Source organism: Bos javanicus, chromosome 15 (assembly GCF_032452875.1).
Source record: "Bos javanicus breed banteng chromosome 15, ARS-OSU_banteng_1.0, whole genome shotgun sequence".
In the NCBI taxonomy this organism is placed as follows: Eukaryota; Metazoa; Chordata; class Mammalia; order Artiodactyla; family Bovidae; genus Bos; species Bos javanicus.
In genome coordinates this window covers 78,976,324-78,999,214 of record NC_083882.1, presented here as the reverse complement: position 1 = coordinate 78,999,214, position 22,891 = coordinate 78,976,324, and the positions used below count along the sequence as shown (strand labels likewise).

General features: G+C 37.9%; 2 protein-coding genes across 3 annotated transcripts; both read left to right on the top strand.

The window, feature by feature from the left end:
• The first annotated feature begins 384 nt into the window (after window positions 1–384).
• On the top strand, window positions 385–1,320 carry LOC133261442 (olfactory receptor 5W2-like). The gene has a single exon (XM_061439925.1). The coding sequence runs from the start codon at window positions 391–393 to the stop codon at window positions 1,318–1,320; it is 930 nt and encodes a 309-aa protein (XP_061295909.1). The 5' UTR covers window positions 385–390.
• Window positions 1,321–9,629: 8,309 nt separating this feature from the next.
• On the top strand, window positions 9,630–13,360 carry LOC133261441 (olfactory receptor 5W2-like). Of its 2 annotated transcripts, XM_061439922.1 has the most exons (2): window positions 9,630–9,642; window positions 12,429–13,360. In XM_061439922.1, exons 1-2 carry the CDS (start codon window positions 9,630–9,632, stop codon window positions 13,358–13,360), a joined length of 945 nt encoding a protein of 314 aa, XP_061295906.1. The 2 variants fall into 2 exon arrangements, with proteins under 2 accessions (XP_061295906.1, XP_061295908.1); XM_061439924.1 differs by lacking the exon at window positions 9,630–9,642 and having other exon boundaries at window positions 12,336–13,360.
• Window positions 13,361–22,891: the final 9,531 nt, after the last annotated feature.

The window sequence follows — 22,891 nt, the reverse complement described above, 5'->3', positions numbered from 1 at the left end:
ACACTGGTGTCTCTTCTAGGTTTTTCTCAAGAGGTAAAGAGTCAAATTTCTCTAAATCTGCTCCCTGGGATGAAGAAACTAACACTCAGAGAAGAGCTTATAGAAAGTAAAAAAAAACAAAAAAACAAAAAAAAAACCTCATGAATGACATCTAGATTTACATCCAATTTCTCAAAGGTCTTTCTCAGAGACTTTTTTATTATTGCAGAATAGAGAGCCATGCCTCTTTAAAGAGTGGGTGCATGACTGAATAATTTTCTAAGTATAAAAAGATACTTACAAGAAAAATATTCTGTATTTTGACATTTTGTAGATGCTGAAAAGTGTCGCACATGCAAGTATCATTTTCTTGATCATTTTCTCCAAAAGTTTACACAAGAACAAAGAAGAATGGACACAGGGAATTGCTCCTCCTTAACTGAATTCATTTTCTTGGGAATTACTGATAACACCAAGACCAAAGTTATTCTATTTACCATGTTCCTCCTTGTTTATCTCATTACTCTTCTGGCAAATCTCGGAATGATCACCCTGATTAGGATGGATCCGCAGCTGCACACACCCATGTACTTTTTCCTCAGCCACCTCTCCTTCTGTGACCTCAGCATTTCCACAGCAGTTGGCCCCAAGATGCTGGTGGATCTATTGGCTAAGAACAAATCAATTCCCTTCTATGGCTGTGCCCTGCAATTATTGGTGCTCTATACCTTTATAGATTGCGAGTGTCTCCTGCTGGCAGTGATGGCTTATGACCGGTACAAGGCCATCAGCAGCCCCTTGCTCTATGCAGTCAGCATGTCCAGTGGGGTGTGCTCCCTGCTCATGGCTGGGGTTTACCTGGTGAGTATAGCAGAGACGTTGATACACATGACATTAGCATTCCGCTTATGTTTCTGTGGGTCAAATGAGATTAATCACTTTTTTTGTGATGTTGCTCCTCTTCTATTGCTATCTTGCTCAGATACACAGGTCAATGAGTTACTGATATTTACTGCTTTTGGCTTCATTGAACTGAGTACAATTTCAGGAGTTCTTGTCTCTTACTGTTATATTATCCTATCAGTCTTGAAGATCCACTCTGCCAAAGCGGGGTTCAAAGCTTTCTCTACCTGCATCTCTCACCTAACTTCTGTGGCAATTTTCCAGGGAACAATGCTTTTCATGTATTTCAGGTCAAGTTCTTCCTACTCGCTAGATGAAGACAAAATGACCTCTTTGTTTTACACCCTTGTGATTCCCATGTTAAACCCTCTGATTTATAGCCTAAGGAACAAGGATGTGAAACAAACTCTGAAAAAATTGAAGGATAAATGGTTTTAAAATTGTATATTTTATGTACGTACACACATACACATCCATGCATATATGCTGATTGTTGACTTATTAAAATTAAATGGGAGGTTACATGAGAAACATAATTTCTATTTGAAGTATATTTCTATTTCCCCCACCTGTCATGCTTCTTTATATTTCCAGAATTTGTATGTGGTATTAGTTTCTGGGAAAAACTTTTCTGACTTTTTCAATATGTTAATTTTCAAGCACTATTTAAATTACACTAAGATATGTAGTGCATTTTGTTCATTGATCTTTGAGCTTTTCAGTTCTTTGTGTACTACAATACATCCTGTAGCTTAAATACTACTAAATATAAGCTGGTATTAATAATGTATTAACTAAACAGTCAAGTAATTCATAATAAGCCTGAAATTCTTCATGAGATAACACATAGTGCTCTATTATTCAAAAGTAAAAATATCTAAAACTAGTCTAAAGGAAAGGTATCTTTGGATATTCGGAAAAGGATTCAATTTGGGAGATGAAAAAATAGCAGGCAGAGGATCTGACAGTTACTCAGATTTTGAAGTGTACGAGTCCATGCCTGTTAGAAGTTATATTGGCTACAACATGGAAGAACCATGAGGGGCATATGCTAAGTGGAATAATCCATACAGAGGAAAACAAGTACTGCACGGTCTCACAAACACATAGAATCCAACTGGTCAAGCACATAGGAATAGAGAGTAGATCGGCTGTTGCTATCGGCTGAAAGGTGGGAGCAATGGGTGATGATCAAAGTTTACATACTTTCTGTTACTTGATGAATAAGTTCTGGGGGTCTAATGTGCACTGCAACTCTAGTTAACAATTGTGTATTGTAAGACTGAAATTTGCTGAGAGAGTAGTTCTTAAAGGTGTTCTTGGTAGGCACACTCAAAATGATAGCTATGTAAATTGATGAATGTGTTAACTAACTTTTTGTAGTAATTATCTCACAATGTACACATATATTAAATCTTCATGCCCTATATCATAAGCATGTTATTTGTCAATTTTATCTGAATACAGTTTAAAAAAAAGAGTAAAAGAAGTTAAGGGACAGTGGACAGAATCATGGTAAAGTACATAATTGTGCTTCATTATCAGCTATCGATTCTTCTGTGACTCTCTGCACACCAATTTCCTTCCCATTTTCCTTACTCTTAGCTCTGATTAAATACCCCTCTTTGTCTCTTTGTGGTTTACAAAAAACCACCTATGTAAAAGATTGCTTTATATCACCCTGTTTATCAGAGTTCTTTGCTAAAGACTGAGCATTGCATTATATAAACAAAGCACTACATGTTGTCTGGAAGATCAAATAAACAAATATATAATAAACTAAAAATAGAAGACAACACTTTTTCACTGCTAATTATATGTCATTAGTACAAAATTAAATGAGGGTTTGATAAGTAGCTTAAAAATGTATATCAGAATATGGTTAACATATTGAACACATATACACATGTTTGTTTGGAAGGTCCATAAAATAGTTTTAAACATTAGGATAATATACTATAAAGACATGCTTATTAATTTCACTAGAAAGAATAAGCTCTAAGTTCTTGCTATTTGACTATTTTATCTGCTTCTGATCTGGTTTCCTGAAGGCTAAAGCACTAAATTAGTTTGTTGAGAAAGCTAGGATGTGACCATGTATTTAAAATACCATAATGTACTGAAAGAGACATATTTATCCATTGCAATTATACAATTAAAAGCCTCTGATGGTCTTCAATTTTCTTGTTGCCATTGTAAAATGACCTTATGTGACAATATTTCAGAATGGAAAAATAAAGCCTACATAATTCCTCTGTTGTTCAGGGTGGTATTTGTAAAGCACTATGCCATGTTAAGAAAAATTCTCATAGTGAAAAAATTAGGATGATTCTTGCATAATAGAAAAGACTTAAATATGTGTACTCCTGGCATACTTCATCAATTCACTTAGACTTCTTTTGACTTGTTGTATCCACTCCAGTACTATTTCCTGGAAAATCCCATGGACAGAGGAGCCTGGTAGGCTATAGTCCATGGGGTCGCAAAGAGTCGGGCACGACTGAGTGACTGAACTGAACTGAACTGATGAGCAGCAAAATGGCAGCAAATATAGTCAGAAATATAGTTAAAATAGGGTGTCAATGGACTACTATTAATTCAGAGATTAATAAACATGGATCTAATTAATCCATCCTCATATATATAATCAGTTTTATGTCACCATCTAAAGACTAATTCAACATAAATACTACCCCATTATATTGTATCTGGTGGGGAATATATAAATAGAAGAAAATTTTAAGCCCATTAAATGGAATTCCAAAAATAGAACTGACTGATTCAGTTAATTGTAGGTTTCCTCTCCTCAAATTGAAAAAACTAATGAGAAATTATGGAAATTTTTTAAAAATAATTTCTAACTCAGATAGGAATATGGGCAAAATGATTCTTCTTTCTTGAGAGTAATCTGTGAAAAAAAGGGAACAATACATCAAAAACTTTATTCTAGCTTGTAAATTTCAGTATTCTTCATTCTTTACCATTATAATGTCTTCACATCACTTTATCCTCATACATGCAACAATGGCTCATGGAAAATATCATTGTTCAATTGCAATTTATCAATGATATGTGTAATGCTTTAATATTACAGTCAAATTCCTATATCTTGACCTCTTTCTTCATACTTGCCACTGAAATACTTTAGCATAAACATGGCAATCACCAACTCAATGGCATGAGTTTGAGCAAGCTCTGGGAGTTGGGAATGGACAAGAAAGTCTGGCGTGTTGCAGTCCATGGGGTCGCCAAGAGTCAGACATGACTGAGAGACTGAACTGAACTAAATCATGGCAAAGCAATGTTAGATTTGGTAAATGTCTAATGCAGAGGACAGACTCATACTTGTTACAGGCTGTACAAGTATACTCGTTATAAATAGAAAAGCAGTAATGTTCAACACACCGGTAGGTAGGAGGATCTGGGTTAAAGCTGCTGCTGCTAAGTCGCTTCAGCCGTGTCCGACTCTGTGTGACCCCATAGAGGGCAGCCCACCAGGCTCCTCTGTCCCTGGGATTCTCCAGGCAAGAACACTGGAGGGGGTTGCCATTTCCTTCTCCAATGCGTGAAAGTGAAGTTGTTCAGTCATGTTTGACTCTTCGAGACCCCATAGACCCCATAGACTGCAGCCTACCAGGCTCCTCCATCCATGGGATTTTCCAGGCAAGTTACTGGAGTGGGCTGCCATTGCCTTCTCTGGGTTAAAGCTAGAGGCAGAAATCTTTAACCACCATGGATGTCTTTCTCTTTAGTTAGAACCATGCTATAAACCAGGCAGGAACACCACTCTAAATACTCACTCTTGCTTTATACCCCTCAGATCACCCTGTGTAGAAGAGGGGTTTAAGCTATATTACCTCTAAGGCTCTTTTCAGGTGGTATGATCTGCCTCTATAAAATATGGCTTTATTGTGGTATAAATCCATCCATATGAGTGGAAAGAATATAAAGAAAAAACAGAAAGAGTCACTTCACATTCAGTCAAAGAATTGACCTGAACATATAGGCCGGGTATCTCAGTTGGTAAAGAATCCACTTGCAGTGCAGGAGACCCCAGTTCAATTCCTGGGTCGGGAAGATGCCCTGGAGTAGAGATAGGCTACCCACTCCAGTATTCTAGGGCTTCCCTTGTGTCTCAGCTGGTAAAGAATCTGCCTGAAATGAGGGAGACCTGGGTTTGATCCCTGGGTTGGGAAGATCCCTTGGAGAAGGGAAAGGCTACCCACTCCAGTATTCTGCCTGGAGAATTCCATGGACTGTATAGTACATGGGGTTGCAAAGAGTTGGACATGACTGAGTGACTTTCACTCACTCACTTGACCTGAAATGTCAGTTACATGAAGCCATTAAGACAGTGTGAGTTTTAGGAGGCCAAAAACTTTAAAAACAGCTGTTTTACATGCCCTGTTATCCAAGTTCAACATCTCATGGACTCCTTATGAGAGGGTAACAGGCAGGAAGGCTAGGGATCCCCAAGCAGAGAAAATAGAATGCAAGTGGCAGATGTTTGTTTGTTTTGTTTGTTCCCTCTCTGTACAAAATTAAAAGAAGGTTTGTTTTAAATTTTGTGTTGTCAGGAAGACCCCTGGTTCAGCCTGGACTTAACTTTTCTCAAACCTTGAACTGATAATGGCTCATAAATCCCTATGTCTTACTCATGGGAATGTTCTCTTAAGCTGTGCTAATGAAACTATGTAATAGCCTGGAAATCTTCCTTTCTTTAAGGTTCATGTCAATTGTTTTATGGCCGGGGATGACTCGCCTTGTGCCCCGGGCTGTCTCAAAACTGCATGTTGTGGGAGAGGGGCCTGATACAGCTCTCTCAGTTTTGAGGTGATTCTGCAACAGATATATAACTCCTTGGTAAACGCTAGCAACTCTTTCTGCCCCCTTCTGATGTCAGAGCTTGCTCTATACCTTTATACTTTAATAAAACTTTATTACACAAAAACTTCAAGTGATCAAGCCTCCTCTCTGACTCCAGATCAAAATCCTTTCCTCTGGAGGTCATGAATTCTGGAGTAGCTCCTGGCTTGAGGCTGCAAACTTTCACTTATAGAAGCAGATAGATATCCGACTTTATTAGTGCTGAAGTAAATGGAAGTGAAATAAAATGTTAAGAGCTGTGTTGACATTTACCAAATGGCAAAAGTACTTATTTACACACCAAATAGTAAACAAGAATCTCCTATTGTTGAGGATGTGAAACAAGCATAGTTTTTATGCATTGACAGTAGATTGAGATTTGACACTGAGGATGTGAAACAAGCATGGTTTTATGCACTGACAGTAGATTGCGACTTGACACTGAGGATGTGAAACAAGCATGGTTTTATGCACTGACAGTAGATTGAGACTTGACACTGAGGATGTGAAACAAGCATGGTTTTATGCACTGACAGTAGATTGAGATTTGACACTGCACCCGGTGAGATTCTATGTCTGAGTCTCCTGCTGCTAAGTCACTTCAGTCGTGTCTGACTCTGTGCAACCCCATAGACAGCAGCCCACTAGGCTCCTCTGTCCCTGGGATTCTCCAGGCAAGAGCACTGGAGTGAGTTGCCATTTCCTTCTCCAATGCCTGAAAGTGAAAAGTGAAAGTGAAGTCGTTCAGTCGTGTCCAACCCTCAGCGACTCCATGGACTGCAGCCTACCAGGCTCCTCCGCCCATGGCATTTTCCTGGCAAGAGTACTGGGGTGGGGTGCCATTGCCTGAGTCTCCTATAGCTGAACAAATAAATGTCCTAAGACCAAAAATATTATTCCTAGAAGTATGTCCAAGCATATAGAATGAATATGCACCCAAAAGACATTCATAGAAATGTTCACCATTGTATTAATTACAGTAGTGTAACATCAAAAGCAACTCATTTCTTTTAATACATTAGATCAAGACTTGACATACTTTTCTGAAAGTATTTAATAATGTATATTTTAGGTTTGTAGACCATAAAATCTTGGTACAACTGTTTTGTCCTCTATCACAAAAGCAGCCATCCGTAATACATGAATGAATGGTGTGTCACAGCTCCAATAAAACTTAACAGGTCGAGTTCACTGACTCCTGCTTTAGATTAGACAAATGACTTTATGATAAGTTTGTATGCTGGAAAAGTACACAGCAATGAGAATGAATAACTACATCCTCAAACAAGAGCATGGGAAAACTTCAGAAACATAATCTTGAGTGAAAAAAGTCAGACATAAGAGTGTAAAATCTGTATGATTTCACTACTATGTACCTTAAAAATTTAAAAAAATACATTTGAATCAGTTCTAATGACATGGATGAAACTGGAGCCTATTATACAGAATGAAGTAAGCCAGAAAGAAAAACACCAATACAGTATACTAATGCATATATATGGAATTTAGAAAGATGGTAACGATAACCCTGTATACGAGACAGCAAAAGAGACACTGATGTATAGAACAGTCTTTTGGACTCTGTGGGAAAGGGCAAGGGTGGGATGATTTGGGAAAATGGCATTGAAACATGTATAATATCATATATGAAACGAGTCGCCAGTCCAGGTTCGATGCACGATACTAGATGCTTGGGGCTGGTGCACTGGGATGACCCAGAGGGATGGTACTGGGAGGGAGGAGGGAGGAGGGAGGAGGGTTCAGGATGGGGAGCACGTGTATACCTGGGGCGGATTCATGTTGATATATGGCAAAACCAATACAATATTGTAAAGTTAAAAAATAAAATAAAATATAAAAAAATAAATAAAAATAAACAAACTCACATATCATATGGAAAATCAATTTCTGATGGATGTAGAGACAGTTTCTGAGAATCTAATACTTTTTTTTTTTATTTGGTTCTGGGTGCAGGAATCTTTCCATTTTTGAAAGATTTTTTGCAATCTACATTTTTAGATGGAAATTTTTTCTGTATGTATATTATACTTTAAAATCACTGTCTTTATTTTTTTTCCATGAGATTATAAAAATATTAATATTTTTAAGTCTAAAATTTTCTTATATAAAATGATTATTCATATAGACTTATGAAATTGATGTAGAGTATAAGTGTCAGAGTATCTCAGTACATTATTAATCTTTATATCACTGAAAGCGCTGCCTTGCCTGTAGAACAGCACTGCGTTCGTCCACCCGCTGACTCTCCTGGTCACTCTCACAGCAGTGGGGAGCTCAAATGTACTTTAATACCAGACCATGCAATGAGCTCTCTGTCATACTACTCGAGGTTTGAGGAACTGACCATTATATTAAAAAAAAAGATCACCTTTGGGTAGTATTTGCCGACATAAAATTGTTTTCGTGTCAGCAGAGGCACCAGGAAAAACCTAATCACTTTTTTTTCCTCACTTGTATCTGAAGCATACATTTTCTCCTTAAGATGTTTTTTGATTACTTAAAATCTCCATTTTTAATGAAGCACCAACCCCATTGGGAGATATTTTAGGTTACCCACCTTGCAATTTATAATGTAGCTGCCCAAACTCAGGTTTAAATTGTTATGTGGGGGAAGATAGAAATGATGTTAGTCCACATGTTTTTGAGGAGCAGGCCTGTCAAAAAATTAACACTTGCTTCTGGCTGAACAAAATGTAACCCAAGGGATTTTTGCATCCCTAAAGATAGGGATGTACCTGAGGGAAAAATTAATGTGGATAGGAGTAGAATTAGGGGATTGAGAACAATTTTACATACACCATATGTGTAACAGAGAAGTAATGGTAGCAAAACGCTTTTGAAACATAATCAGTTTCTTGATTTTGTGTGTGTGTATGTGTGTGCACATGTGTGTGTGTGTGTGTGTGTGTGTGTGTGTGTATGCATGCTCAGTCATGTCTGACTCTTTGCAACCCCTGGATTGTAGCCTGCCAGGCTCCTCTGTCCATGGAATTTTCCAGGCAAAAATACTGGAGTGGGGTGCCATTTCCTCCTCTGGGGATCTTACTGACCCAGGTATCGAGCATCTGTCTTCTGAGTCTCCTGCATTGGTAGTTGGATTATCCACCACTGAGCTACCTGGGAGCCCTTCTTAATTTTAGTGGGGAATTATTAGCAATCATATTGTGGTTTGAGATTTGCCTCAATGATGTCTCCACAGGTTACAGGTGACATTTTAGTGTTGAGCTCCTCATAGGCAAGAATGACAATGACATATATAAAGGCATTTTAAAAAATTGAGAATCACTTTTACAAAATTATACATGTACTACATTTATGAATTTTAGCATAAATAATTTCTCAGATTCATAAGAAAAAAAGTAGAAAAACAAACAAAAAAATTGAAAAGAACTGAGAAAACACCCAAACTGATAAGAAAGTCTGTGTATTTCGCAAATGAGAATTCAGATGAAACAGAACATTAGTTATGATCAGTATTTAATTTCAGTCCATTAACATTTAGGTCATGTTATCTTATTGTGGCTTTATTGCCACTGCCTTGCTGCTACTGCTGCTGCTGCTGCTAAGTCGCTTTAGTCGTGTCCGACTCTGTGCGACCCCATAGACGGCAGCCCACCAGGCTCCCCCACCCCTGGGATTCTCCAGGCAAGAATACTGGAGTGGGTTGCCATTTCCTTCTCCAATGCATGAAAGTGAAAAGTGAAAGTGAAGTCGCTCAGTCGTGTCTGACTCTTAGAGGCCCCATGGACTGCAGCCTACCAGGCTCTTCCGCCCATGGGATTTTCCAGGCAAGAGTGCTGGAGTGGGGTGCCACTGCCGTCTCCATGCCACTGCCTTAATACCTATTGATTCACATAAGAATGAAATTCTTAAGCATTAACCTTTTGCTTATTTATCATCTTGTTGAGAATATTTGTTCAATTTTTTTTTGCTCACTTTTTGTTTTCTTTCTTTTTTTTTTTTTTACTATTGATGAAAGTTCATATATTTTGGATACAAGTCTTTGTCGTATATACAAATGTATGGTTTTTAAATATTTTCATCATATATTATGGAAACATTTCTCTCTATATTCACTCATACTGCTTAATCCTTGGTGGTGGTGGTTTAGTCACTAAGTCGTGCACAACCCTTGGGACCCCATGGACTGTAGCTTGCCAGGCTCCTCTATCCATGGGATTTTCCAGGCAAGAGTACTGGAGTGGGTTGCCATTTCCTTCTCCAGGGATCTTTCTGACCCAGGAATCAAACCTGGGTCTCCTGAATTGCAGGCAGATCCTTTACCAATTGAGCTACGAGGGAAGCCCCCCTTATGCTAGATTAATTTAGTGACAAGGTCACTAAATAATTGATGTATACAAGGTCATCCTGTGCTAAATTTGTCCCTGAATCCATGAGCCAATATGCAGAAGCAGAAACATAATTAATGACATGTTTGTACAACACCAAAACCCAAAGGCAGTGGCCCAGGGATTTAAATCCCAATGTACCTAGTAAAATAAAATGCTATCTGCTATCTGTTCAGCTACCTAAGACCAGCTCATCTCAGGTAGGTTTTGAGGTCCTGATTTAAAGAACATAGGACAAAAACATTCACATTAGGGGGAAAATCAATTTATAAATAAAACATTTTATACCTGTTTACTCAGTTGAATACATTCTGTAATTTAATGTCCAGGAACAATATTTTCTTCTCAGAACTGGCAGATTCTGTACTTGTTAATATCCATAATATAACTATTAAGTTAATTTATTTTGATTCTGGTTTATAGGAAAGATATTACTTCTTTTATAATCAGAGTAGCAGATAGGTGAATTTAAAGGGGGCTTGGTGGGTTTGTTCTCTTTTATTTAAAAATATACTGTACAGGTGAATTTAAAAATTAAAATGTGCATATTCATCTTCATGTGATGCCCCATAGCTACTAAGGTCAAAAGAAAAAATTCCTTACACACTCACTGTTTTTATGTATGTCAGAGACATGTAATCTGCATGCAAACATGTGACAGACACATAGTGCATACATACTAGACAGAGAAACCTATGTATCGCAGGAGCATTTATTGTCCCTTAAACCTATTTCCACTTTTATAATATAAAAGTCCATTAAAGTCCTAAGAGATGCAATAGTAGGTGTTAGATTCTGTGGTTTTCACTTCATTTTAGCATTTTTTGTTGTTTAAGAGACTCCTCCTTTGGCAACAGAAACTCTATAAATAGGTAATAAGTCATGTGGCAAAGCAGTGATGAATTTTTCGAGCAAGGTTTCAATGCTACTTATTTCATGTCTCACTAAATACTAAAGACTAGGATCAATAACAATTATTTTCATTGCTACCAGTGCATGGTATACTAATAGATTGTAAAACTAATAATAAATATTTTAAATTATGTTTTATGTGCAACATGATAATGAAAATAAAATTTTGTATCCAAGGAATTTTTTCAGCATAGTAAATGGCTGTTCATATACTTCCAGCCTGCTGTCTCTAGCATCGGTGTTTTTTTTCACACTGCTTTGGCAATGTAACAAGATGTCAATTCATCTAAATATCCTTCTCGATACAAAGAATACAGTGCTCAGAGAAATTATAGAGCTTATGGCAGTAGTTTAGTTAGGAAGAACATCTAGAAATAGACAAAGTTTTTCAGCTATCTATCTCGGGTCTTTTTTATTATTATCGGATAGATAGCAATACCTCTTTAAAGAATGCCCACCGACTTAGTCATTTTCTGAGTGTATGCTCTGTCGCTAAGTTCTGTCTCACTCTTTGTGATCTCATGAACTGCAGCCCACCAGGCTTCCCTCTCCACGGGATAAGAATCTTGCCTGGAAAATCCCATGGATAGGGAGCCTGGAGGGCTGCAGTCTATGAGAACACAACGAGTCAAACAGAGTACGCATGCAGGCACACACTCAGAAAATGACTTGATCAATGGGCATTCTTTAAAGAGGTATTGCTATCAATCTGATAATAATAAAAATATCTGAGATAGGCAGTTGAGAAACTTCTGTGCAAATTTAGATGTAATTTCTGAGGTATGCTACTGCCTGTGTTGTTGTTGTTCAGTCACAACGTCGTGTCTGACTCTTTGTGACCCCATGGACTGCAGCAGTCTAGGCTTCCTTGTCCTTCACTGTCTCTTGGAGTTTGTTCAAATCTATGTCAGTTGAGTTGGTGATGTTATCTAACCATCTCATCTTCTGCTCCCTCTTCTTCTGCATTCAATCTTTCCCAGCATTAGGATCTTTTCTAATGAATTGGTTGAATGAATCTAATGAGTTGGTTCTTTGCAACAGGTGGCCAAAGTATTGGAGCTTCAGCTTCAGCATCAGCGGGTCCTTCCAATGAATAATCAGGGCCGATTTCCTTTGGGGATTGACTGGTTGTTGTCATGAACTCTTCAGTTCCTCTGAGCACTACCTTCCTTGTATCAAGAGGGATATTTGGATGAACTGATATCTCATCACATCTTCAAAACAGTGTGCAAAAAACACTGATGTTAGAGACACCAGGCTGAAAATATTAAAAAAAAAAAAAAAAAGACCATTGTAGAAATAAATTGTGTTCTTCCCTGCAGATATTTTGTGAACACCCCAAGGTGGTTCCCTTAAGTGTATCATTTTCTTGATCATTTCCTCAAAAGTTTAGACAAGAAGACAGAAGAATGAAAAGAGGAAACTGCTCCTCCTTAACTGAGTTCATATTGTGGGGAATTACGGATAAGCCTGAAGTCAAGATGATCTTATTTATCATGTTTGGTATTGTCTATCTCATTAACCTTTTGGCAAATCTGGGAATGATTATTTTGATTAGGATGGATCCCCAACTGCACACACCCATGTACTTTTTCCTCAGCCACCTCTCCTTCTGTGATCTCTGCTATTCCACAGCTATTGGCCCCAAGATGCTGGTGGATCTTTTAGCCAAAAAGAGATCAATCTCCTTCTGTGGCTGTGCTCTGCAATTTTTGGTCTTCTCTAACTTTATAGATTGTGAGTGTCTCCTGCTGGCAGTGATGGCCTATGACCGGTACAAAGCCATCAGCAGCCCCTTGCTCTATGCGGTCAGCATGTCCAGCAGGCTGTGCTCCCTGCTCATGGCGGGGGTTTACCTGTTGGGAATTATAGATACTTTGATACACACGACATTAGCATTCCGCTTATGCTTCTGTGGGTCAAATGTGATTAACCACTTTTTTTGTGACTTACCTCCACTTCTCTCCCTTTCATGCTCTGATACACGGGTCAATGAATTGGCATTATTCATTTTTTTTGGCTGTGTTGAACTGACCTCCATTTCAGGAGTCCTTGTCTCTTATTGTTATATCATTCTAGCAGTCTTGAAGATCCACTCTGCTGAAGGAAGGTTCAGAGCTTTCTCCACCTGCACCTCCCACCTAACTGCTGTGGCAATTTTCCAGGGAACTGTATTTTTCATGTATTTCAGGCCGAGTTCATCCTACTCTCTAGATGAAGACAAAATGTCCTCGTTGTTTTACACCCTCGTGATTCCCATGTTGAACCCTCTGATTTACAGCCTAAGGAACAAGGATGTGAAACAGGCCCTGCAAAAACTGAAACTTTAAATGTGATTTTAAAGATTTATATTTCACACACTCTCATAGTCACAAGTACACACATATTGTTTTTGTGTTTATATCATATATATATATATATATATATAATCACTTATACTGCATGATGCAAGAGAAACAAAGTTGTCTTAAACAGTTCAAATGAGAATTTGTTGTTATAAAGTCTAAGTTTTAGAAATATTTTAGTTCTGAAATATTGCATACTTCGATTCATGTATCAAGAATTTACATATGGTGCTTTCCCTTTGTTGAAAACTTTCCAGAATTTTCTAATTTTGTTAAATTTTGCGGGTTTATTCTTTCATTTGAATAATATTTCAGCTACCTTAAGAATTATTGAATTTCCTGAGAAATCTTTGAGTCTCTTTATGTTCTATGGCATATACTGTACTTTCTATACAAATGAATATAAGCTAATACTAATAAGAGGCATTAATTGATTAAATAACTATATAACTTATAAGAAATCTCAAAATCATTATGAAGTAAAAAATGAGGATTGTAAATCCAAAATAAAATCTAAAACTAGTGTATCTTTTGATAGATATATTCAGTCTTAGATCTAACAATTATTCTACTTGGGAGACAAAATGATAGTGGGCAGAGGATCTGACAATTAGATGGGTCTTGAGAGGGACAAGACTGTGTCTTGTAGAATTCAAGAAGCTTTGTTTACCACTTATGGAAGAACCATAAATGCATTATGTTGACTAAAATAGGCAGACAGATAAAGGTAAACACTGTATAGTTTCACATATATGTTGAATTTTAAAAGTTCAAACTTATAGAATTAGAGAATAGACTGGTGGTTTTTTCCAAGGTCTCAAAGGTGGGCGAAATGAGTAATAATGGCCAAACTTACTATTATTCAGTGTTTAAGTTCTGGGGATCTAATGTATATGATGACTCTAAATAATAATTCTATGTTATAAACTTGAAATTTGCCAGGAGAATAGATGTTAATGGTCCTCATCATACACACACTCTAAACGTTAACTCTATGAATTAATGAACTGTTTACTTGCCATACAGTGGTGACCATTTCACAACACATACATATATCAGATCTTCATTTTGAATACCTTATATGTGCTATTTGTCAATTTTAATTGATAAAGCTTGGATAAAAGGAAGGAAAGAAGGCTATAAGGACCAATGGATGGAACAGTAGTACGGGTATAAAGTCCAACGGACAGAACATTAGTATCGTGCATCATCATGCTGTCGTTGTTGTTGTTCAGTCGCTCAGTCACGTCCGACTCTTTGCAACCCCATGGTCTGTAGCACACCCGGCCTCCCTGTCCCTCACCATGGCCCAGAGTTTGCACAACTTCACATTCATTGCATCGGTGATGCCAATCAGCCATCTCATCCTCTGATGTCCTCTTTTCCTTCTGCTCTATCTTTCTCAGCATCAGGGATTTTTCCAATGAGTGATCTGTTCGCATCAGATGACCAAAATATTGGAACTTCAGCTTCAGCATCAGTCCTTCCAGTGAATATTCAGGGTTGATCTCACTTAAGATTGACAGGTTTGGTCTCCCTGCTGTCCAAGGGACCTTCAGGAGTCTTCTCCAGCACCACCGTTCCAGGGCTTCAATTCTTTGTCATTCTGCTTTCTTTACAGTCCAGCTCCCACAACCATATGTGACCACTGGGAAGACCATATCCTTGACCATATGGCAGAGTAATGGCTCTGCTTTTCAACACACTGTCTGGGTTTGTCAATGCTTTCCTGCCAAGAAGCAATTGTCTTCTGCTATCATGGCTGCAGTCACCCTCCACAGTGATTTGGAGCCCAAGAAGAGGAAATCTGTCACTGCTTCCACACTTTCCGCTTCTATTCACCATGCAGTAATGGGGCTAGATGCCATCAACTTAGTTTTTTTTTTTTTTTAATCAACTATCAACTTCATCACTTCCTCCATGATAATTTCCTTTCCTTGTTTCCTCTTCTCATGCCTGTTTTAATGTCTCTGTCTTTTTGTGATGAACAGTCATCTACTTAAGTGTTATGTTATTTCATCCTATTTGTGAGAATTCTTTGTTGAAGGACTGAGCATTCCATACTGTTATCCAAAACACTCCATGTTGTCTGGGTCACAAAAGGAAAATAAACAGACACCTAATAAATTAAAACACTGCATACATTTTTGGGTGTTAATTATATGTCAGTAAAAAATTACCAGAGGAATAGTATAAATATATATGTATATTGCAGTATATACATTACATACACAACATATTTAGGGGAAGGTCTGACTCTTTGCAGCCCCATGGAATGTTTCAGGCTCTTCTGTCCATGGAATTCTCTAGGCAAGAATACTGCAGTGAGTTGCCATTTCCTTCTCCAGGACATCTTCCAGACCCAGGGATCAAACCCACATCTCTTATGTCTCCTGAATCGCAGGTAGATTCTTTAAGTGTTGAGCCATAAAAGAAGCCTCTGCCACTGAAATACTTAAGTACAAATATGATGCAACAATGACAGATTTGAGCATATGTCCAATGCAGAAAACAGAGAGATACATGTGGGTCACTGGCTGTATAACTATATTTGTAAAAATAAAGCAGTATGAGTGTTCACAATTCAATAAGTGCAAATTTCTGTGTTAAATATAGAGGCAGCAACATTTAACATCCCCAGTTATCTCTCTCTAGAAATGTGCTATGATGCAGGTAGCAGTGCAACTCTAACTTTAAAACAAAACTTCTTTTCAATGTCTCTGAGCCCCCTGTGTAAAATAACAATTCAACTAGATTAACTTTAATGTCGTCTCCAGCTGATACACTCTTTGTCTACAAAATACATATGACTCTGCTGCTGCTGCTGCTGCTAAGTCGCTTCAGTCGTGTCTGACTCTGTGCGACCCCATGGACTGCAGCCTACCAGGCTTCTCCATCCATGATGTTTAAATCCATGCCTACTATTGAAAAGTACTAGAAATTTGGAAAATTAAAAAAAAAAAAGAAATCATTTAATTTCAAAGCAAAAAAAAATTATACTATTAATCTAGACTGCAATATTATTGCAGTATTAACCTGCAATAGTGATGACATGAAGCTTTGGGGATACAATGAGTTTCAGGAAGCCACAGGCTTTTAATCATGGCTATTCAGTGTGGCTTGTTATTCAAATTCAGGATCACATAGACTCCTCACAGAAGTGGATATCCAAATTTATTAGCCCTCCAATAAGTAAAACAAATTAAAAGTTAACAGTAAATAAACACAGTATTATGATTCATCTAAAGATTTATTATATTCTTTGCAGCCAAAGATGGAGAAGCTCTATACAGTCAGCAAAAACAAGACCAGGAGCTGACTGTGGCTCAGACCATGAACTCCTTATTGTCAAATTCAGACTTAAATTGAAGAAAGTAGGGAAAACCACTAGACCATTCAGCTATGACCTAAATCAAATCCTTTATGATTATACAGTGGAAGTGAGAAATAGATTTAAGGGCCTAGATCTGATAGATAGAGTGCCTGATGAACTGTGGATGGAGTTTCGTGACATTGTACAGGAGACAGGGATCAAGACCATCCCCATGCAAAAGAAATGCAAAAAAGCTAAATGGCTATCTGGGGAGGCCTTACAAATAGCTGTGAAAAGAAGAGAAGTGAAAAGCAAAGGAGAAAAGGAAAGATATAAGCATCTGAATGCAGAGTTCCAAAGAATAGCAAGAAGATATAAGAAAGCCTTCTTCAGCGATCAATGCAAAGAAATAGAGGAAAACAACAGAGTGGGAAAGACTAGAGATCTCTTCAAGAAAAAAAGACTAAAAAAAATCAGAGATACCAAAGGAACACTTCGTGCAAAGATAGGCTCCTTAAAGGACAGAAATGGTATGGACCTAATAGAAGCAGAAGATATTAAGAAGAGATGGTGAGAATACACAGAAGAACTGTACAAAAAGATCTTTACGACCCAGATAATCATGATGGTGTGATCACTGACCTAGAGCCAGACATCCTGGAATGTGAAGTCAAGTGGGCCTTAGAAAGCATCACTACAAACAAAGCTGGTGGAGGTGATAGAATTCCGCTTGAGCTATTCCAAATCCTGAAAGATGATGCTGTGAAAGTGCTGCACTCAATATGCCAACACATTTGGAAAACTCAGCAGTGGCCACAGGACTGGAAAAGGTCAGTTTTCATTCCAATTCCAAAGAAAGGCAATGCCAAAGAATGCTCAGACTACCTCACAATTGCACTCATCTCACACGCTAGTAAAGTAATGCTCAAAATTCTCCAAGCCAGGCTTCAGCAGTATGTGAACCGTGAACTTCCTGATGTTCAAGCTGGTTGTAGAAAAGGCAGAGGAACCAGAGATCAAATTGCCACATCCACTGGATCATGGAAAAAGCAAGAGAGTTTCAGAAAAACATCTGTTTCTGCTTTCTTGACTATGCCAAAGACTTTGACTGTGTGGATCCCAATAAACTGTGGAAAATTCTGAAAGAGATGGGAATACCAGACCACCTGATCTGCCTCTTGAGAAACCTATATGCAGGTCAGGAAGCAACAGTTAGAACTGGACATGGAACAACAGACTGGTTCCAAATAGGAAAAGGAGTACGTCAAGGCTGTGTATTGTTACCCTGTTTATTTAACTTATATGCAGAGTACATTATGAGAAACGCTGGACTGGAAGAAACATAAGCTGGAATCAAGATTGCCGGGAGAAATATCAATAACCTCAGATATGCAGATGACACCACCCTTATGGCAGAAAGTGAAGAGGAACTCAAAAGCCTCTTGATGAAAGTGAAAGTGGAGAGTGAAAAAGTTGGCTTAAAGCTCAACATTCAGAAAACGAAGATCATGGCATCCAGTCCCACCACTTCATGGCAAGTAGATGGGGAAACAGTGTCAGACTTTATTTTTCTGGGCTCCAAAATCATTGCAGATGGTGACTGCAGCCATGAAATTAAAAGACACTTACTCCTTGGAAGGAAAGTTATGACCAACCTAGATAGCATATTCAAAAGCAGAGACATTACTTTGCCAACAAAGGTTTGTCTAGTCAAGGCTATGATTTTTCCTGCGGTCATGTATGGATGTGAGAGTTGGACTGTGAAGAAGGCTGAGCACCAAAGAATTGATGCTTTTGAACTGTGGTGTTGGAGAAGACTCTTGAGAGTCCCTTGGACTGCAAGGAGATCCAACCAGTCCATTCTGAAGGAGATCAGCCCTGGGATTTCTTTGGAAGGAATGATGCTAAAGCTGAAACTCCAGTACTTTGGCTACCTCATGCGAAGAGTTGACTCATTGGAAAAGACTCTGATGCTGGGAGGGATTGGGAGCAAGAGGAGAAGGGGACGACAGAAGATGAGATGGCTGGATGGCATCACTGACTCAATGGACATGAGTCTCAGTGAACTCCGGGAGTTGGTGATGGACAGGGAGGCCTGGTGTGCTGTGATTCATGGGGTCACAAAGAGTAGGACACGACTGAGCGACTAATCTGATCTGATCTGATCGGAAAGATTTTTCTTCATTGTTCAGTAACTAAGTCATGTCCAATTATCTGTGACCCCATGAACTGGAGCGCCATGTTTCCCTGTCTTTCACAATCTCCCAGAGTTTGCTCAAGCTCATGTCCATTGAGACAGTGGTGCCATTCAACGATTTCATCCTCTATCGCCCCCTTCTCTTGCCCTCATTCTTTCCCACCATCAGAGTCTTTGCCAATGAGTCAGCTCTTCACATCAGGTGGTCAAAGTATTGGAGCTTCAGTTTCAGCACCAGTCCTTCCAGTGAATATCCAGGGTTGATTTCCTTAGGATTGACTGGTTTGATCAAATTGATCAAACCAATCAATCTAAAAAATTGCAAGATGCAAATATTTGAATTAGACACTCTTGGTGAGGATGTGGAACAACCATGACTTTTCACATTAACAGTAGAACAAGACTTGTTGCTACACTTTGTAAATCTCTAAGGGGGGGTCTAATATAGCTGGACATGTACATGTCATACAACTCGAAAGATGCAATTCTTTGAATGTTACCCAAAAGAAATGAGTGACTATGACAACCAAAAGATGTACACAAAATATTCCTCATTGCTTTATTTATAATAATATAGAACTAATCTCTTCTTAAACTCAATTTTCTTCAACATATTAAAGACCTAACAAACTTTTCAGTAGTGTTAAATAATGTACATTTTAGAGGTCACAGTTGATAAACTTCGTCACAACCCTCAGGTTTTCTCTGAATCATGAAAGCAACCATGAATAGTATGTAAATAAATGGTATGTTTAGTTCCACTGAAAACTTATAGGTCATGTATGCTGACACATGCTCTTGTATTAAATAAATTACTATGTGGTAAGTTTATACCTAGGAAAACTACACAACAACGAGGATGAATGAACTGCCTTGAGATACAAAAGTGTAGAGAAATTTCATTAAAATAATATTGAGTGAAAGAAGTCAGAAACAAAAATACAAAATCTATGATTATACTACTATATAACTCAAACTATTAAAACTAAATTATTGTGGTGGTGGTGGTAGTTTAGTTGCTAAGTCTTGTCTGACTCTTTTGCAATCCCATAGATCCACAAGGCTGCTCTATTCATGGGGTTCCTTAGACAAGAATACTGGAGTTTGTTGCCATTTCCTCTTCCCAGGTGATCTTCCTGACCCAGGGACAGAATCCGTGTCTCCTGTATTGCAGGCAGATTCTTTACCACTGAGCCATCAGGGAAGCACAAAGTACTGTATTGGACATCAATTTGTGATAGAGGTGGGATGACAGTTTCTGAGACACTAGGCATGTTTTATCTTTGGTGTTCTGGGATTAAGATCTTTTCATTATTGAAAATTTTCTTGTATTATACTTTTATAGAAGAATGTTTTCTTTATGTGTATCATACTCTAAAAAGAAAATTTCCATAAACAAAGTATGCTCACTGCAGGTTGTTAAATTTTAATTATTTTTTATCTAACAGTTTCTTGTGCAAATAAGTGTTGATATATTTGTGAAAATGATGTAGTGCATTGTGTCATAGATTATCTCAGTGCATAATTAATCTTTATGCTACTAGAGCGTTGCTCTGTTTGTAGAACAGCACAGTCTGTATCCGTTCACAGGTTCTCCTAGTCTTTCTCCCACCAACAGTGGGACATAATGAACTTTGGTACCCGATCATGCAGTGAACTCTGCATCTCAATACTCCAAGTTTGAGGAACACACAACTGTGTCCTGAAAAGGTAACCTTCTGAGCAGACATTTGCCTACACACAATTTTACTGTCACCAGGGGCACTAGAGAAACCCTAAGTATAGATTGTTTTTCTCTCACTTGTTTGTACCAGAGGAATATATTTTCTCCTTGAAACATGCTTTCCAATTATTTAAGGTCTCCATTTTTAATTAGACATAGATCCCTTTGGGAAATACTTTAGTTTATCCAACTTACAATTGTAATGTAGCTACCCAAACTCAGTTTTAAGTGGCTAGGTGGGAACAGATTGAAGGCACAATAGTCTACATGGTTTTGAGGAGCTGTTAGAAAGCTAAAGTCAGGTTCTGAGGGAATAAAATGCAACTCTAGGGATTTTTGAATCCCAGAATATCAGGAAGTACCTGAGGGAAAATTAATTTGGATAGAAATAGAATTAGGTAATCAAGGACAATTCTACATATAGCAAATATGTGCCAGAGAGGTTAATAATGACACTGAAATTCTTTTGTGACATAAATGCATCAGTGTCTTGATTTTAACCAGTGGAAAATTATTAGCAATTAGCTATGTGGTTTGAGCTTTTCTTAACAATATCTCCACAGTAATACATTAGATATCTGAGTATTGGGTTGATCACACCAAGAATGGCAATACATTAAAAATGAATCAACAATTGTCCCTATGGATCTTTTTCCCAAATTAAAAATGTACTAATGATATGAAATTTAGCTTGGTGAATTTCTTAGGTTTACAGAAAAAAACACACAAAAAAACATGACACAAACAAATAGAAATGTAGCCCAAACAAATAAAAATATAATCTTTGTTCCTGTTAAATCCCAAATGAAAATTCAGATAAAACAGAAAATTAGGCATGATCAGCATTTTTAATTTACCTTATTGTCAAGTCCCTAACAAGTAAAGATGCTGAGCAAACTGTTACACATGACCTTGCTATTTATACATCTTCTTGGTGAGATTATTTGTCCAATCTTTTGCATAAATTTTATTAATTTGATTTTTATTATTTATGAGAGATTTTCATAAAGTTTGGATACAAGTTCTTTGTCAGATATATAGATACATGATTTTCAAACATTTTCCTCACTTTCCAATATTGTTATTATTGTTCAGTTGCCAGGTCATGTTGGACTCTTTGTGACCCCATGAGCTGTAGCATGCCAGGCTCTCCTATCTTCCAGTATCTCTCTGAGTTTGCTTAAACTCATGTCTAATGAGTCAGTGATGCCATCCAACAATCTCATACACTGTAACCCCCTTCTCCTCCTGCCCTCAATCTTTCCCAGCATCAAGGTCTTTTCCAGTGAGTGGTCTCTTCATAGCAGATAGCCAAAATATTGGAGCTTCAGCATCAGCATCAGTCTTTGCAGTGAATATTCAGGGTTGATTTCTTTCAGGATTGACTGATTTGATCCCTTTGTTGTTGAAGGGACTTTCAAGAGTCTTCTCAAGCACCACAATTGGAAAGCATCTATTTTTCAACCCTCAACCTTTTTTATGGTCCTACTCTCACAACCTTACATGACTACTGGGAAAACCATAGCTTTAGCTGTTTGGGTCTTTGTCAGCAAAGTGATATCTCTGCTTTTTAATACACTCTCTACATTTGTCATAGCTTTCCTTCCAAGGAGCAAGCATCTTTTAATTTCAATGTCCATAGCGACTTGGGAACCCAAGAAAATAAAATCTATCACTGCTTCCACTTTTTCCCCATCTATTTGCCATGAAGTGATGGGACCAGATGCCGTAATCTTTGTTTTTTGAATGTTGAGTTTTAAGACATGTTTTCACTCTCTTCTTTTACCTTCATCAAGAGACTCTTTAGTTCCTCTTCATTTCTGCCATTAGAGTGGTATCATCTGCATATCTGAGGTTGTTGATATTTCTTAAGGCAATCTTGATTCAGCTTGGGCTTCATCCTATCTGGAAATTAGTACTCTGCATATACAAACTAAATAAACATGGTGACAATATACAACCTTGATGTAAGTCCAATCCTGACTGTTGTTTCTTGACTGCATACAGGTTTATCAGGAGGCAGGTAATGTGGTATGGTATTTGCATCACAGTTCATTGTGATCCACACAGTCGAAGGCTTTTGCACAGTCAATGAAGCAGAAGTAAATATTTTTTTCTGGAATAACTGATGTTGGCAATTTGATCTCTGGTTCCACTGCCCTTTCTAAAGCCAGCTTGTACACCTGGAAGTTCTTAGTTCATGTCTGTTGAAGCCTAGCTTGAAGGATTTTGAGCATTTCCTTGCAAGCATGTGTAATGAGCACAATCGCATGGTGGACAGGG

Excerpts from the sequence above, each read along its gene's own strand:
- LOC133261442 (XM_061439925.1), top strand. The coding sequence starts at position 391 with ATGGACACAGGGAATTGCTCCTCCTTAACTGAATTCATTTTCTTGGGA.